The sequence below is a fragment of the Marmota monax genome, unplaced genomic scaffold (genome assembly GCF_021218885.2).
Source record: "Marmota monax isolate L192 unplaced genomic scaffold, Marmota_monax_Labrador192_F-V1.1 WCK01_AAM20220418_F8-fsc00004, whole genome shotgun sequence".
Lineage (NCBI taxonomy): Eukaryota > Metazoa > Chordata > Mammalia > Rodentia > Sciuridae > Marmota > Marmota monax.
In genome coordinates, this window is record NW_026692881.1 from 7,960,051 (window position 1) to 7,977,811 (window position 17,761).

Here is a 17,761-nt window from a genome sequence, read left to right on the forward strand (position 1 = left end):
ACTTTAGCAAATACAAGTAATAGAATTACTACCCTGCATTCTCTCAAATCATAATGGAATGAAAGGAGAAACCAATGATAAGATAAAAATCTGGAAGATACTCCAATACCTGGATATTAAAATATATGCTATTGAATGACAAATGGATAGTAGAAAAAATCAGGGAAAAAATAAAAAATTCTTAGAGTAAATGAGAACACAAACACAACATACCAAAATGTCTGGGACACTATGAAGACAGTGCTAAGAGGAAAATTTATTGCATTGAACTTATTCACTAAAAGAATAAAAAGTGAACCAATAAATGACCTAACATTACATCTCAAAGCTCTAAAAAGGAAGAGAAAATCAACACCAAAAATAGTAGAAATAATTAAAATCAGAGATGAAATCGAAACAAAATAAACAATTATAAAAATTGACAAAATAAAAAGTTTATTCTTTGAAAATTAACAAAATTGAAAAACCCTTAGCTACACTAATGATGAGAAAACTCAAATTTCTAAAATTCATGACAGAAACAAAAAAGGATTCAACCTAGCAAAAGATGCAAAGATCTGTACAATAAAATCTACAGAACACTAAAGAAACAAACTGATGAAGAACCTAGAAGATGGAAGGAACTCCCATGCTCTTAGGCAGAATTAACGTTAACTTTGTCAAAATAGTCATACAACCAAAAGCATTATATAGATTTTTAATTCTAATTTGTTATATATGACAGAGGTTTCATTACAATTCATATTCACATATAGAGCACAATTTTTCATGTCTCTGGTTGTACACAAATTGGAGTGACATCATTTGTGACTTCATACATATACTTGAGGTAATGATGTCCACCTCATCCCATGGTCTTTCCTACTCCCTTACCCTCTCCCTTCCCTTCCCTCCAATTTGCCCTATGTAGAGTTAGACTATTCCTCCCATGCTCCCCCTCCCAAACCCATTATGTATCAGCATCCTTATATTAGAGAAAACTTTCAGCATTTTTTTTTGGGATTGGCTTACTTCACTAGCTTTATATTCTTCAACTTCATCCATTTGCCTGCAAATGCCATGATTTTATTCTCTTAATGCTGAATAATAATATTCCATTGTGTATATATACCACATTTTCTTTATCCATTTATCTACTGAAGGGTACCTAATTTGGTTCCACAACTCAGCTACTATGAGTTATGCTGCTATAAACATTGATGTGGCTACGTCCCTGTATTATGCTGTTTTTAAGTTCTTTGGTACAGACTGAGGAGTGGGATAGTTGGTGGTTCAAATGGTGGTTCCATTCCCAGTTTTCTAAGAAATCTCCAATCTGCTTTCCAGATTGTCTGCACCAATTTGCAGTCCCACCAGCAATGTATGAGTGTGTCTTTTTCCTCGCCAATACTTATTGTTGTTTGTATTCTTAATATCTACCATTATGACTGATGTGTATGTGGTAAAAAAATTTGCATTTTTGAAAGAAAAAGTTGGCCCAAATACTCATCATGTTGAATTAGGCCCTGACTTCCTTAATAAGCCTCCTAAAGCACAAGAAGTAAAATCAAGAATCAGTAAATGGGATGGATTCAAACTAAAAAGCTTCTTCTCAGCAAAGGAAACATTCAATAACATAAAGAGAGATCCCACAGAATGGGAGAAAATCTTTATCACATGCACCTCAGATAGAAACACTAATTTCTAGGAATATATAAAAAACTCAAAAAATTTAACACCATAAAAATAAATATTCCAATCAATAAATGGGCTAAAACAGAGACCTCACAGAAGAAGAAATACAATCAATCAACAAATACATGAAAAAATGTTCAACATCTCCAGCAATTAGAGAAATGCAAATCAAAACTACTCTAAGATTTCTTTTCACTCCCATAAGAAGGGCAATTACCAAGAATATAAGCAACAATAAATATTGACAAGGATGTGAAGGAAAGGTACACACACATACATTGCTGGTGGGAATGCCAATTGGAGCAACCACTATGGAAAACAGTATAGACATTCCTCAAAAAAACTTGGAATAGAACCACTATTTGATCCAGCTATCTCACTCCTTGCTTAATATCCAAAGGACTTAAAATCAGTATACTACAGTGACACAGCCACATCAATGTTTATAGCAGCTCAATTTACAATAGCTAAACTATGGAAAAACCTAGGTGTCTTCAAACAGATGAATTGATAAAGAAAATGTGGTACATATATACACAATGGAATATTACTCAGCCTTAAAGAAGAATGAAATTATGGCATTTGCCAATAAACAGATGGCTCTAGAAAATACCATGCTAAATGAAATAAATCATACCCCAAACACCAAAGTTCAAATGTTTTCTGATCCATAATGGGGGTGAGAGGTAGGGAAGAATGGAGGAAGTTTTAGTTAGGCAGAGGGGAGTGAGGGGAGGGGATGGGATGTGGGAGTGGGAAGGATGGTAGAATGAGACACATTATTATCTATATATCTATGATTACACAATCCATGTGAATCTGCACCATGTACAGCCAGAGGAATGAGAAGTTGTGCTCTATTTGTGTACAATGTGTCAAAATGGACTGTCATGTATAACTAATTAGAACAAATTAAAAAATAAATGCTTATAATCTAAAAACATTTTGAGGGCTGAGGTTGTGGCTCAGAGGTAGAGCGTTCTCCTACCATGCATAAGGCACCAGGTTCAATCCTCAGCACCACATAAAAAAATTAAATAAAGATATTGTGTCTACCTATAACTAAAAAAATAAATATTTTAAAAAAAATTTGAAGTAAATATGACAAAATGGTAACATAAGGTTGAATTGGTTTTATTACACTTCATCTTTTTCTATTTGTTTGAAATATCAAATTTAAAAGCTCTGCTTTATTCTTTCAAAAGTTCAAATTTGTCTACTAAGATCATTCTAAAATTCTGGTTATAGTCTCTTTTTAAAAGCATATACTTTCCTGAATTGTCTTTACCAATGGTAGACAAATTAAATACTTTTGCATTCTTCTTTATATATATTTGCTATGAGAAAATGAAAATAAAAACATCTTATGTCTTTAATAGATAATTTTATTATAAATTCCATGCCTCACTAGAATTCACATTGTAATGTTTTAAAAACGGTTCTCATCCAAAAATCTGTGCTTTGAATTATACAAATGGATGAATGGGAATTAGGCCAAAATTTGCTTTAATTGATTTAATTAGGTAAAGCAGTTATTTCTTTGCAGATAAGTTAAAAGCCAATATTTAAAAGCTTGCTGCAATCGAATTCTTAAGAGCCAAGAGAAAAAGCAACAATTGCTGATCCATGCACCCAGAAATAGTTTGTGGTATTATTTTTATCTCAACTTCCAAAACAGAGTGTCAGATTTCAAACAAACCAGTTATGAGGAAGTTGATAGAAAATTGTGATGAGTCTAAGCATGCTTCTCTGGAACTAGTCCCTTGGGCTGGGCTCATAGAAGCAGATGTCCACAAAGACCAGGAGCTGGGGGCAACTGGCCAAATTGCCTTGACTAATCTTAGCTGTTACCTAATTGTCCTCATTCATTTATGTTTTAAAAAGCTAGAGAACTCCCTCAGTTCTCTGCTGTCTTGTTGGCAGGACAGAGACCTGGTTGGATAACAACATGCTTTCAGTTTTGGAGACCCCTGGGAAGTCTACAAGTAACTAAACAACTCAAAAGACTCACAGAATCCTAGTCAATGAAGGAAGCACACACAGGATGAGTCTAGTCACTGTCTCCACCACCAACACATCACACTGTCTCAAATTTCCATTGACATTTGTTGGGGGGGGTGAGACATAGATTCAGAAAATTGCTTGCCTCAATGTAACTATGTGTTTTGTAAGGAAAGGATATGGACCATTAGTGTATTTCTTCAAGTGATAAATGGAACACAGGACCCAGCAGTTTTAATGAGAAAAATATAGAAAGGTATATATTATAACAGGGCATTGTATTAGTGTTCTCCAGAAAAGCAGAACAAAAGGACAATCTACTAGTAGTGGGGCAGACAGAGATAGAGTGAGTGAGTGAGAGAGAGAGAGAGAGAGAGAGAGAGAGAGAGAGAGAAGATGGAGGAGCAATGCAGGGACATTTTTTATATTTATTTTTTAGAAGTAATTGGGCATGATACCTTTATTTTGTTTATTTATTTTCATGTGGTGCTGAGGATCGAACCCAGGGCCTTGTATGTATTAGATGAGCACTGTACCGGTAAGCCACAATCCCAGCCCTAGAGAGACTTATTATGAGGAATTAACTCACACTATTATGGAGGCTGAAAAGTCCAATGATCTCTCATCTGCAACCTGCAGACCCAGGAAAGCTGGTGGTATAGTTCAGTAGAAGTCCAAAAGCATAAAATCTGGAGGACTGATGCATCCAATCCAAGAGAAAAAGGCTGATGTCATAGTTCAAGCTGACAGGCAAAGAGTGAATTCTCTCTTCCTCTACCTTTTCAATCTATTCAGCCTCTCAAGGAATTGGATGCTACCATCCATGTGGGGATTCAAATGCTAACTTTATCTGGAAACGTCCTCACAGACACACACAGAAATAATGCTTATACCAAAATTAGGGTACTCTATGGTCTACTTAAGTTGACACATAAAATTAACCATCACAAGCAGGCTGTAGTAGATCAGGAGAAAATATCAGGAACCAGGTATCTGAAGATGGAGAAACCAAAGTTGAGGGTGGAGAAGTCACTTTAAAATCCATGTATCACATTTCCTTTGCTCCCTTCAGAATTTCACCTTGAACTTGGGAGCTCTGCAGTACTTAGTGTGAGAGAAGATATTTGGAGGCCCAAAAGTGGGTCTCCTCAGAGTACAGTTGCAAATTTCCAGGTTCACAAGATCAATCAGGAACCATTAAGATGCATTTTGTGGGATATAAGGGAGGAGGCAATGAAAAGTACATCAGCTGAGAAGTCAATTTTTCTACTTACAAGCAAATGTATGGAAAATTGTGATGGGAGTTAAATGACAATAGCTTGTGAAGATTACTGGAATAACTGATGAGTAATAAACAATACACGTGAGCTGCTATTAATCATTGCCCATAAAATATCCATACAAATTATATATACACATACATATAATGAATAATCATGAAAATGTGAACTTGGCCAATGTCAATATTTCATACTCAATTGACTAATATTCAATATATGTCATACAAAGATCTAATCTTTGTTTTGATGACAAACAAAGCAGATGTCATCTGCTTTGCCATGGGAACAGAAATGTGATACATGGATTTTAATGTGACCCCATGATAGAGCCAATATTAATTAATTAGTTAATGTGAGGAGTCACTCAATAATGTGGGGATTTCCAGCTCTGCACTTGTGAATTTAATATAATTGCTACCCTGACACCCATTTTGGGGACTGACATAAGTTACCTGAACCTACCTAATTAAAACTTCTCCTTTCCATGTGGTTGTTTTTGATATATTAGCCCACTTATTCAACTCACTGATCCCAGACCCAACATATTCCACAGCTGGGGGCCACATCAATCCAGTGGTTAACTCTAGAGTCATGTAAGTCATGACTTTAAGCCATCCCATCCACAGCCATCTCGAGATAGCCTAAAAGATCCCTCCCACTGACCTGAACTCAGGTATAGCCCCACAAGTCCTGTCTATATCCCCAACCAGTGGTTGAGCTCCCTGTTACCTCCAAGCTTCTCATTGTCTCCAATACTCCTAACCTCTCTGGGACCTGTGAGGTAATAATTTGGGTTTCACTTCCTCATTGGCTTTCACCTGATAGATACACCTAAATATAACTACCTGCCCCCCGCATCAGAGTTTTCCTAAAAAGTGGCTGGCTATCCTGGTGTATAGCTACTCTCAAAAGAAAGACCTCAAGTCCAAGTTAGAAAGATACCATAACAGTAGAAATCACTTAAATATAATTGTATATATATATATATATGCCTTTAAATATCATATTTGTAAGCTACCCAAGGAGATCTGTGGATTATTTTCCTCCACAAACTTCCTGAACTTTCGGTACCAAAATTTAGAACTGAGTACTAATGTAAAAGACCTTGTGGGAGGCTGTGTATTTTTTTCGGCAAAGATACTAGAACCATATACAAATGATTTGCATATTATTTCCTATTGATCATGCTTTTCCACACTAATAGCACACACAATGGGCTACATAATTCAAGTTTTCATGAGGTTTGGAAACAGAAGTTCTCAATATTTGAAACCCAGTAACCATCTGCACCAGAATCACTGATAGGCTGGTTAGAAGCCCTCTTCACTGCACATCTCACCCCAGGACATAGCAAATGAGAATCTCTTGAAATGGGGCCCAGAAACCTTTACCTTTAACAAGTTTCCTATATAATCCTTATTCAGAGTGAAGTCTGGGAAACACTGGGTTTAAGATACAAGGCCTGGTGTTCACTTGCTGGTTATTTGTCTAATAACAACCTTTGCATTCAAAATCTCTTGGTGACACTATTGAAATTCAGTCTTTCTTTGCCTTAAGAACACTTTAATTATCATTCTAAAAATGAAGTACTTTTCAGTGTTTTCAGGTAAGTGTTGTGGATTCAGTGTAACTGAAGATAGCCAAAAAGGAAAGTTGCAGTTTCTTGCAGGCTGATTCACGATTTTCAGAGCACAGACCGAAGTAGGTAGCTTCTCTGTACTATCGTTGCTCTGGTACAGAGAACTACTCTGCTAGTTCTTAGAAGTGAGCTATTCCTCCCAGGTCCTTGCACTTCCAGTTAGGACATCGTTACCCTTGTCACAGTATGCTAGAAAAGAGCCTTGAAAATTTGGCATTCTGTACAGGCAATGATTATGCTTGGTAATTTCTTCCCAGAATAATTGTGAGATTTCTCCTAATTCAGCAACTGCTCATTTTTGGTGAACGATGGTCAATATTTGTTATTTTTTTTTCTTTTTCTCCATGTTACATTTGCTCAGATCATATTTATTGAAATGTAATTTCATGTCTAAACTTAAAATGAAAAAATGAGATTTCTATGTTATATGTTTTTGTACTTCATTTTTTTTTGTATTTTTCAAATACACAGCTATGTGAAAGATTTTAAAAATTGATTACTTCATCAAAGATATACTGTGGAGCAATGCTATACACAATTCTCCTTTAAATGAATTCAGAAAAAAAATCACAGCTCTGCTTGAACATGTTCTCATCTGCAAAACAGTAGAGGGTCAGACTGGATCATCGATGAGAGTCTCTAGCTCTGTGGACAGAGTTCTATCTCATTTATCTACAAGTGTGCTATTCACTTTGTGAATGATCCGTGACAAAGTTCTATATCTACAGGTGACTTTCTACTGCCTCTCTTCATAGCTCTGAACCACTTCTCCTACTATGAGACTTTATGGATTTAAAGAATAAAAAGTACTTTAATAGTAGCCTAATCATGATGTAATTAAGAAAGGTAATTTGGTACCAAAAATATTACATAATACACATCAAAGATAAACTGCATATTTCTTACCATCTGCTACTTCAGACTACCATTCCTGCCTTCCACTAATATGGGTATAATTTCTTCACTTTGTTTTATATAAAGTGAGGAAAACTTAACATGACTAATGTGCAAATCCACTTTTGCTACTTGTCAACTTTTCTCACCATCTCTTTCACATTAGCCATGGTACATGTTGTTTTTACATTTTTATTGATGATCACATCATAACTTTGTTAACTTGTACTACATGAGCAGGCTTTAGTGCACTAGGAACTTAAAAATCAAAGTCTTTTATGTTAATAACTTATTTTTCTTCTCCAGAGGAAGTGTAGACAAGTGTAAGCAAGTTTGAAGTTCCATTCCATTGAATAAACTTCTGTGTCTGGGAACTACATCTTCTGAGTTGGTTCTCAAAATCTGCACATTTACATCTAACATCTAACGAGGTGTTCCTCATGTATGCTTAGAATAAGTAATGACATCACAATATGCATTCCAGTTGGTGTTTTCAAAATGTGCTGACCCTCTGAAAGTCTCCAAATGGCTTCTTTGTGTAGTGTTAAGGACCATCTGGCTAGTTGAAGATAAACAAGTTTCAACATATGGACCAGAGAACATACACGGCTCTGCTCCACTAGTGCAGAAAATTAAGAAAAGGTCACTCTCTTGATATAAGTGACTTGTGCAAAAGAACCATCCATGTAGTGGACAGCTTGCCCTAAGGTGCACATGGAAGAGCTCAATTATGGTTCCTGCTCTGCCGCTTACTTGGAATGCCACCTGATCATGCCAAGTTTCTTCAGTTCCTCATACGAAAAACAATGCCAAGTCACCTCCTGTCCTTCCTTCCTTTCTTCTTTGCTTCCTTCCCTCTATCCCTCCTTCCTTCCCATAAAAAAAACACTAATCCATGCCTACCATATATATGTCTCCAGCATGGTGCTAGGTAAATGGGCATATTGCTAAGGAAAACAATCAGGATACCTGCCCTTGAAGAATTCCCAAACAATGAAGAGGACACCTTTCAAATGACTATCCCAGACAGAGGGGGAAAGCATATGTGAGGGTCCTGAGATGGGAAGGAGCATGGATTGCTTAAAATAATTCAACATTTGTAAACATTTGTATCCATTAAACTGGGCATTTGGTTGGTAATTAAAATGCTGAAAGGAAAATTTGCACCATCTCCAGATGGCAATGCAGACAATTATTAGACTAGCATAAACTCTTTGAAAAATAGCTTGTATCTTTAAGTCATATTGTTGGTTCCATGCCTGCAATCAATGAATCTAATAAAACTGTATGAAAATATAGCCATCAAATACATATACAAGCATCTCACGCAAAGGGTGAGATGCTTATGTATGTATTGTATATGTAAATGCTTAGAGAGTTTTGAAACCGTTTAGAGGAAACTCAGGAACTGTGAGTGGCACCTATCTCATATTTACAGAATAAAAACCAAACACTAAGGCAACAATGATTCAGTTACTTTCATAAGTTCTTCACTTCCTAAGCATGGCTTGCCAGTACTCAGCCTTGCCAGAAGATGACAGCTGACACCGTAGGGTGAGATAAGAGATTAGTCATAACAGTCATTTGTGCTTCAGCATTCACAAAATATATATAAATTGTTTACTTCAGTGATTTATCTTGATTCTTAGTTAAAATGAAAGCTGTACCTCTGGCACAGACAAATGATGCCACACGCAGAGTTGTATTAATTATTGGATATTTTTCTCATTACCTTCCAGTTGCTACCCTTTCTTTTCATTTAGTGCTGCCAAACACTTAGAGCACAGTGTCTAAATGAAGTACAGCCCCTGTAGCCAGAATGAAGCAGATAGTTCAATACTTGAAAATTCAAATTAGGTTGAATTAGAGTTTGACTACCTAAGGTTCTAAGAAATGGGAAAGAAATACACTTATAAACATAAATCAATCCCACCAAATAGGCTCTGTTTTATACTACAGGGAAGAAATATGTCACTCCCTACAACTTGCTAGAGCACTTACTCTATGTTGTGACAATCTGAGATGTGCCTGTTTTCCACCTGATGGCAAACTTATTAAAAGGACTATGCTGTAGCCATCTTTGTTCCCTCGATGCTTACAGTGTTGAATACAGCAGGAGCCCAGTAAATGCTCACTGGTCAAATCAAGGAATGAACGGTCACAGTTTAAAAACAAAATGTCATTAAATGGATGTGTCCTTGTGTTGAAATGGAATTTAGTACAGAACTGTTAGCCACCTGTTAGGATTTTAGCAAACACTTATAGTTGGCCCTTCTGCCATCCTTCGTATAGCAGCATGTATGACGTCACACCTTTTATTAAAAACCAGCACTTAAATCAGTTTATTTGGGCTATAAATAACCTTTATTTGATATAATATAATAAAACATTTTCAACTTTAACAACATGTATCAGACCATAGTTAATCATTTAAATTATTAATATAAGTATATATGTCACTTTAGCAAATCTGCGGTTCAGGAATTTGTACAAGCTTTGTCTGAAAGGACAGTGCCCACCTCCCCCTTGCAAAAGGCAGCCCTTCTCTGTCTCTGTTAAGAAGCAATGTCAACGTCCATCGAAAAAAGTCCATAATCCACACCGGAAATCCACTTTTTCCTGTGAGAGGACAGCTTCCTTCATTGTAGGAAAATAATATTCTCTTTCAGTTCTCTTTTATCAAACGAAGATCTGCATTCTTTTTTTTTCTCTCCTTATAGTTACAGGTGCTCTCCTCTGACCTACCTGCCTTCCTGTTTTCTTAGCTTAGACTTACTACATAGTTCCATTTCTTACAAAAATACTATCCACAATGGGACCATTTCTGTTTTCTTATCTGCCTTTAACAACACCATTTTTTATTTGGGGGAGGGGGTTAGTGGACAGAATTACTCAGGCACACATTTGATTTAAGATACAGAAAACAAGGAAACAAACTCTATATAGATGAAACAGGGTGGTGTTCTGGAGCATCCGTCAACAGGGGTGCAGGTGACCTCCAGTTCACATAACTCAGTTGAATGTACATATTTACGCTCCGTCTCCAGAAGTACCACCACCCTCCGTGTAAACCTATTTTGCCCACGTCTTCCTTATAACATACAGTATAGGGACCAGCCCCGTGGGCTCAATGCACCCTTGTATAATATGATAGTAAACAACATGCCAATAATCATGTTAATATACAATGCAGTTAGGTAGCCCTCTCTCTTCATTCAGGTAATCCTCACAAAAGGAATCCCCTCACTTCTCAGGACCCCTCAAATGTGTGAATCCAAGAAAAGTCTTTTCAGATTTTATTCCTCTCTCCATCCATCTTTTCCTGAGTTACACCATAACAGTAAGGAAGTTCACAAAGAAAGTACATTGGTGAGAAATCACAGGGACCCTGCAGAAAAGCCATACTATTTGACAGAAGCTTGAAACAAACACTGCTCTGAGAAATCGTTTGTATTAGCTGATGACTGGATTCTGTTTTCTAACACGACATGCAACATATTCAACACTATGCTTACCATAGTTTGCTTGGAAAGACACCCTTCTGTCATACAATAAAATACATTCTGCCTCATGAATGACTCCTGAATATTCACCGCAATGCCTAGACTCAGAAGCATGGGAAGTGTGCATTGGAACTTGTTCCAGCTTGCATGGATATGGATGTATGCAAAGCACCAGAAACTGCTTCCTTCTGGAACTCAGTTCTGTTAGTGTGCTCACTGCTGAGATGATCTGACTATCTTACACTGAGAATTATTTTCATTTGCACACAAAATAGCACTGATCCACAGAAAAAAAGGAGAGGTCATCATCTCCCCGGTAAAATACTTTGTACAACAGATCACTGTTGGTCACATTTTAGATCAAGAAAGGATAGAAGCCACATTCCATTTTGCAGTCTTGGTAAATGATTTCGTTCTGTTTCCGCCCGTTTTGCCTTGTTTATTTCATCTCCATTATTCCACCTTGGATCATGACTCATGACCTTTTTTCCTACAGTTCAGACTTTTGTCTATAAAAGAGAAAGAAAGAGAGAGACAGAAAAATGTTTTAGCAGAACTGTGAGTTTTCATTTGGTGGTGGGTGGATTTAATATTTTACAGAAGTCAGTAATCTGAATTATTTGTGGCTTATAAGGGTTTATGAACATCTCCAAAGGGAAAGAAAAAGTGCTGTGCCTCTTTTCATAAATTTTATAACTTCCACAAGTTGCCAATCCCTTAATATATTTGCAAATCAACCGCAAATAACCCAGTTAGAAATTGTCTTTGACAATACAACTCTTGCCAAAACTGGCTTTGCTCTCAAAAATCTTTGCAAAATACTATAGCACTTGCCCTACTTGAAAAAAAAAAAGACTACTAATGAGAAGTGTCCCCCCCTCTTCAGACTAGGAAGGTATGTTACTATAATCTGTATGTGCAGAAACTGGAAAATCCTTCCCTTGCTTCCTCCCACCCATACTTACAGAAGTGGCATGAGTCATGAAGAACTGTTAGCTAACGGCAGAGAAAGACTCCTTTTCCCCTGGTATACAGCCATGTTCCCCTAACTCCACACCTGTATGGGCCTCAACTTACCACCCTACACCTTGTGCTTAGGAGCTGGATCTAGTAGGTACAAGCCTAGGGCTGTGTTCCTAGCCTCAGCCTCCTGACCCTGCTGAAAGAACCCCTATCTCTTAGCTACTATGCCTTCTGTCCTGTTCACCCTCATCTCATACCCCTCCCAGCCCCATCATTCAGATGGGTGACTCTATGGATGGATTTTCCTGATCACAGGGTCCGTTTCTCCATAGGACAGGGTGTCTGGCTTTGCTCCTCAGTCTCCCACAATGATGCCTGGGGACAGAAGGTACAGGAGCCCAGACCCAGCTCTCCAGGATCCTGGTTATATGAGAGTGGGGACTGGAAACAGGTTGTGCTTCACAGTCATGCTTCACAGATCTGGTCGGACCTTTGCTTCTTCCTCAGTTTGAGGACAGACCACACCTATGCTTCCTCTGCAGCTCATGTGCACTCACACCAGTTCATGAACTCTACTGAATTCCTCCAGGACTCAGCCACAGCATCATCTACAAGTCCTTTTCCTCATGACCCAACTGCTACCAGTCACAGGGTCACAGGGGGATTCCAGCTTCCAAATAGCTTGGACACCTGTGGCCTCTTTCCCAGGCTCAAAACTAGCCTCCCGGTGCATGCCTTCCTAACAGGAGACCCCACTCTTACATTAGTCTCCTCACTCATCTCCCTTCTCTTGTTGTGACCCTGCCTCCCTGGTTGCATGATGCCCCCACACAGTCTGGTCTTACTCCTGCTCAAAAGTCTTCACCTCCTTCCTCCAATCCCTGCCCGCCTGTCTTTCTAGGCTGACCCAAATCTACCCAGTTTCTCAATATTGCTGAAGATATGCCCCAGGCTCCTCATCCACCTCCATCCACAGCTGCACCACTCTGACCTTGCTGTCAATCTGCTTTAAAAAGCCCCTACCCCCACCTCCACTCCTACCACCCTTTCTTGTTAGAATCCTACTCTTTCTTTAGTCCCACCTCAATGCATATTTTTCTTATGCATCCCTCTGTACTGTTTGATTTTACATTGGACTATGTGTATTTATTATCTAGTAAGAAAACGAAAGATAAAGCAAAAGAGGATAGGACTGGAGATGTAGCTCAGTGGAACAATGTATGCTTAGCACATGTCAGGCCCCTGGGTTTAATCAGCAGCATTTGGAAAAACACAAAGTGGGGGTGGAGAGAGGGAGAGAGAAAAGGAGGGAAATTATCTGTCTTTCCCACTTTAAGGAGTCATGCAAAGTTAAAATGTAAGCAATCGCAAATCATAAAGCAAATAAGCTATTATTATTACTAATTGATGATTTAGTAAAAGTAAAATGTTGAATTTCAGCTAATTGATGATGAAGAAAATACTACTGCAGAGGATTTTATCCATGAAATAACAATTTTTTGTTTGTTTGTTTCAGTCTTTAAGGCAACAGCCCATCATAGACACCCAGGGTTTTAGGAGCTGTGATGGTTCTAGTTTCCTCTGGGATCTATTTCATTTTATTTTATTTTGTACATCACTGGTTTCCATAAAGAAAGGGTAGAATCACCCTGATTTCCACAAACTCTGGAGCAGCTTATTGACAGAATTCATGGCAGGAATTCAAGGTTACTCTGCTAAAAGTTACTGCTTAGAACCACTGCAACTGACAGGGATTATAAGAGACTCTTTGAAGAGAAAAACAGTACAATTGCCAAAGAGAAAAGGGGAGAGGGAAACAAAGAGCTACTTGGAAACAATTTCTTGACATTCTTTTAGATGGAAGTATTATAGAAACCGATTTTCAGTATTGATCATAAATGGTATCAAAGACAGTCATTGAAATTAAAAGTGATTTATGGCAATTCAAATAAAAAAAGAATCCCTGTTTATATCACATTATCATATTTGGTTGGGTATTATCAGTATTTGAATACTTGTGAAAGGATGAAAATGATTAACATTGATAGTATTGAATTAAAATTACCAGTTCAAAAGTATTCGCGGCATTTTCCCCACTATTCACTTCGTTAACCCAAGGAAAATTCGCGAGTCCCTGCTGGGCTTCTGAGACTCTGATCAAGAAAATGGGAAAAAAGTGGATAAATAATAGGAAATAGCAACACAGTCTAGTAAATTGTTCACATAGGAAAGGAAAGTGGTTAACGCAGGAGGGGAAAACCATGGAGTCAGTAAGGCACAGGAGCAAAAGTAATAGGGACTGGAACACAAGCAGCCAGATGCGAAGCAAGAGCTGGAGAAATTAAGGAAGGCATGGCCATTGGATGTATGAGAACCAGAGCTCTGTGGCAGGGTTAGAAGACTTGCTGGGAAGTATAAACTGGATGCCCTTTGTCATTCTTGCAGAGACACTAGAGACAGGTTATGTGTTTTAGACCCGTTGGAGATTATGAGCTATTTGAGGTTATCTAACTAGTGTTTGCATGAAAGCAACCGTGCAGTGTGGACCATGTAGGTTGTTATTCTAGCTAGAAGCCTTTGCAACACCACAGCCACCTGGACTTCCAGAAACAAGTACTATCGCTATTCATCTCTCTACTCTCCCCCCATGCCCAGCACCATGTCTTACACCCCATAGGACCGCATGTTCCTGGAAAAAACAAACCAACAAAGAGACTCTTTATATCCAGTCTTTACCTTCTGATTCAACCCACACGGTGCCACAGAATCAGTCATCACTACTTTGATGACTACACTGTCTGGTTGCAGAGATTCATGGACAGACAACTACTGTCCACATTAAGGTATCCCAACTTTGGCAATAGAGTCTGGGTAATTCTTAGCTATTGGGATGCTGATATCTATATCGTAAGATCTTTAGCATTTCCTCTTATTTTGATGTCAATAGAAACCTCTCCCTATACTCCACTTGTGACAACCCAAACATCTCCAAACATTGCCAAATGTATGCAGGGGAGGGGGCAAATTTACTCCTGGTTGAGAACCACTTATCTACACTAAAAGCCCAAATTCTTGAAGCTAACATAGAAGATCCTTCATAATTTTGTCTTGACTACATTTCTACTCTGATCTCCAACTCTTCCCTCACCCAGTGCTTAGCCTCAGTCAGACTGTCTTTTGCATAAGCTCCCACTTATGGCGCCTCTATGTAAAATGTCCCCTTTACCTGGGACAACACTTCTGTTCACCTTTAGTTTTCCTTTGATCACCTCATAGGCATACCAGAGCCCATATCCTTCAGGAAGGCGTCTCTGATCAATCTTAGTGTAAACTCTGAGATATTTTCCTCTTCTTTGAATCTATAGTTTTCCTGCCTCCACCTTTCCTGGTACAAAAACGCTGAGTGCATATGTCTTGGTCTGCCTGGGCTGCTATAACAACATACCATGAACTCTGTAGCTTATAAACACCAGCAATTCATTGGTATAGGCTGGGAAACCACCATCTATATACCATCAAACTTCGTGTCTGATGAGAGCTTCTCACTATATCCTCACATAGTGGAAAGAACACACGAGTTCCCTCAGGCAACCACCTCCTAAATGGCCTACCTTTTAACACTATTGCATTGGAGACTGGATTTCAACATATGACTTTTAGGGGAACATAAACCTTCAAATCATAGCATATGTGTGTGTTTCTATGTGGTATTTCCAACAGAAATATATTCACAAAAACAAGGAAGAGGTCACATATTTTCTGTATCATCCACCTCAGTTTATGGCAGTTAAACAAAAAAACTAAAACATAAATATGACAACACTATCTAGAACACTGCCAGGTTTAGAATTAGAAAAATAATGGCTACGACAACTGTAGAATAGCTCTATCACTAGAAATTTTTTGAAGTTGTTTGGTATTTTTAGGCCAATCAGCTTAAATGATTTGAATGTCCTATAATTCAAGCTGAGAAAGTGGTAATGAAGGAAGAGTCATTCTCTTAAATAAAGAGGCAGCAGACTATAGCCTGTGGTCTGAATCCATCTGGTTATCTCCTTTTGCAAATAAAGTTTTAATGGTACACAGCAATTTCTCCCTTATTTCAGTGAATGACAAAGGGAAGGACAAATGGTTTTGATAAACACCCTGTTGCTAGCAAAGGTTAAAATATTTAATATTTGGCCCTTGACAGTAAAATTTTGCTGACCCTTGTCTTAGACTAGCAGGAAAACAACACCCAAGCCTCCATACTAACTAAAGATACAGAAGCAAATGCCCTTGTACTTTAGATTGGCCGATTTATTTTATAAAAGTAGCATGGAAACTAAAGCACTTTTAAGCACAAACTTCCTGGGTTCAAATTCATCTCTATCATTCTCATCTGTATGACTGTGGGAAAATTATTTGATCTTTTCAAGTCCTTATTTTGTCATCTTCAGAACGAAGGTGAAAAAAAAAATACTAACCCAGGGCTGGGATTGTGGCTCAGTGGTAGAGCACTCGCCTCGTGCGTGCAAGACCCTGGGTTTGACCTCAGCACCACATAAAAATAATAAATAAAATAAAGGTATTTTTTAAAAAACTAACCTATCATGAAATTTTGAGGATTGAATGATAGAATTTTCATAGAGTCTGATTACACATAGTGACTGAGAATGAATCCTCAGTATATGTGGCTGCCTCGCTGGACCCCCTACCACCAGTCTTGCCCTTCTGTCTGCTCTTGTCATACTGCCAAGACTTTCCTCAAACACATTCCCTCATCCGGGTTCTCCAAAGAACTGAAACAACATGCTTTCCTTTTCCTGTGCTGAACAGTCCTAGGACCAGGCAAGATAACCTAGCTTCTTATTCCAAGAAAGAGCTGCTTCCAGGAGATAAGACTGTGAACCAACTAAAATAGCTTACTTGTCAAGACTAATAGTTTTCTCCTTAATAGTTGCTTCTAAGTCTTCACCTTATTCACCAATCCCAAGCCATTAGGTCATGAAACCATCACTTTTCCACTTTATAAACACCCAGGCTAATCCCTAAAACTCTACCAAAATTCTCATCTTATTTTCTTTCTCCAAAAAACTACTAAGACTCTGTCTAGTAGGTGTCCTCCCACTGTGCAGTAAGTCTAATGAACCTAACTTAATTAAACTAGCAGGTTATTCTAGTTGTCTTCTTAAAGAGAAGTGACTACAATTCCTAGTTCAAAAATATTCAGCAGCTCTTCACTATCTCCAGACTGAAATCATTTATTTGACAAGTAATTTGCTTAACTATTAAAAGCACATGTATTGGGGTGATTCATACCCCAATAAATCAGTTATTTTATATCCCTGAGCCTTAAGTTATTCTAAAAACTGGGATACTAGAAGCACCTACTTTTCAGGTAGCATGGTGTATAGCATGTAGTAGGTGCTCAATAATTGTTAGCAATTATTATTTTTTATCATTTACTATATATCAGGCATTATACTGCAAAAAGAAATCTAAGTCTTAGCTTCTTCCCTTAATATATTCAAAATCTAATGGGCAAATACTAGTGGTAAATTCAGTAGAATCTTATAGGCCTAGACTCTCTGAAGTTGTTTCATAGTACCTGTTCTGGAACCTAAAATTATACTTTATTAAAATGTTACTTTTTATATTGTGAACAACAGAGTGTATATAAAAGAAATAAAAATAAAACCTGAGAAGCTGCGTCCAGCTCGAGAATTAGCATAGCTACAATGTTCAGTTGTTAAATAAAGGCACATGGAAAATGTGTAGCACTAGGGATTAGACAGTGTGGGATCTTGACTTAGTTGGGACACTAG

At 37.8% G+C, this 17,761-nt stretch overlaps 1 protein-coding gene across 2 annotated transcripts in view; it reads right to left on the reverse strand.

Annotated features, from left to right (window-relative positions):
* Positions 1-9,844: 9,844 nt before the first annotated feature.
* Positions 9,845-17,761, reverse strand: part of Htr7 (5-hydroxytryptamine receptor 7) — a 90,986-nt gene continuing 83,069 nt past the window's right edge. The window contains exons 3-4 of one of the 2 annotated variants that reach the window (XM_058581076.1): positions 14,020-14,107; positions 9,845-11,500 (exon numbers count right to left, since the gene is read on the reverse strand). In XM_058581076.1, the coding sequence (XP_058437059.1) occupies positions 11,489-11,500; positions 14,020-14,107 (100 nt within the window). In that variant the 3' untranslated portion in view covers positions 9,845-11,488. The remainder of the gene's footprint in view (positions 11,501-14,019; positions 14,108-17,761) is intronic. The other variant, XM_046450154.2, reaches the window with a different exon arrangement.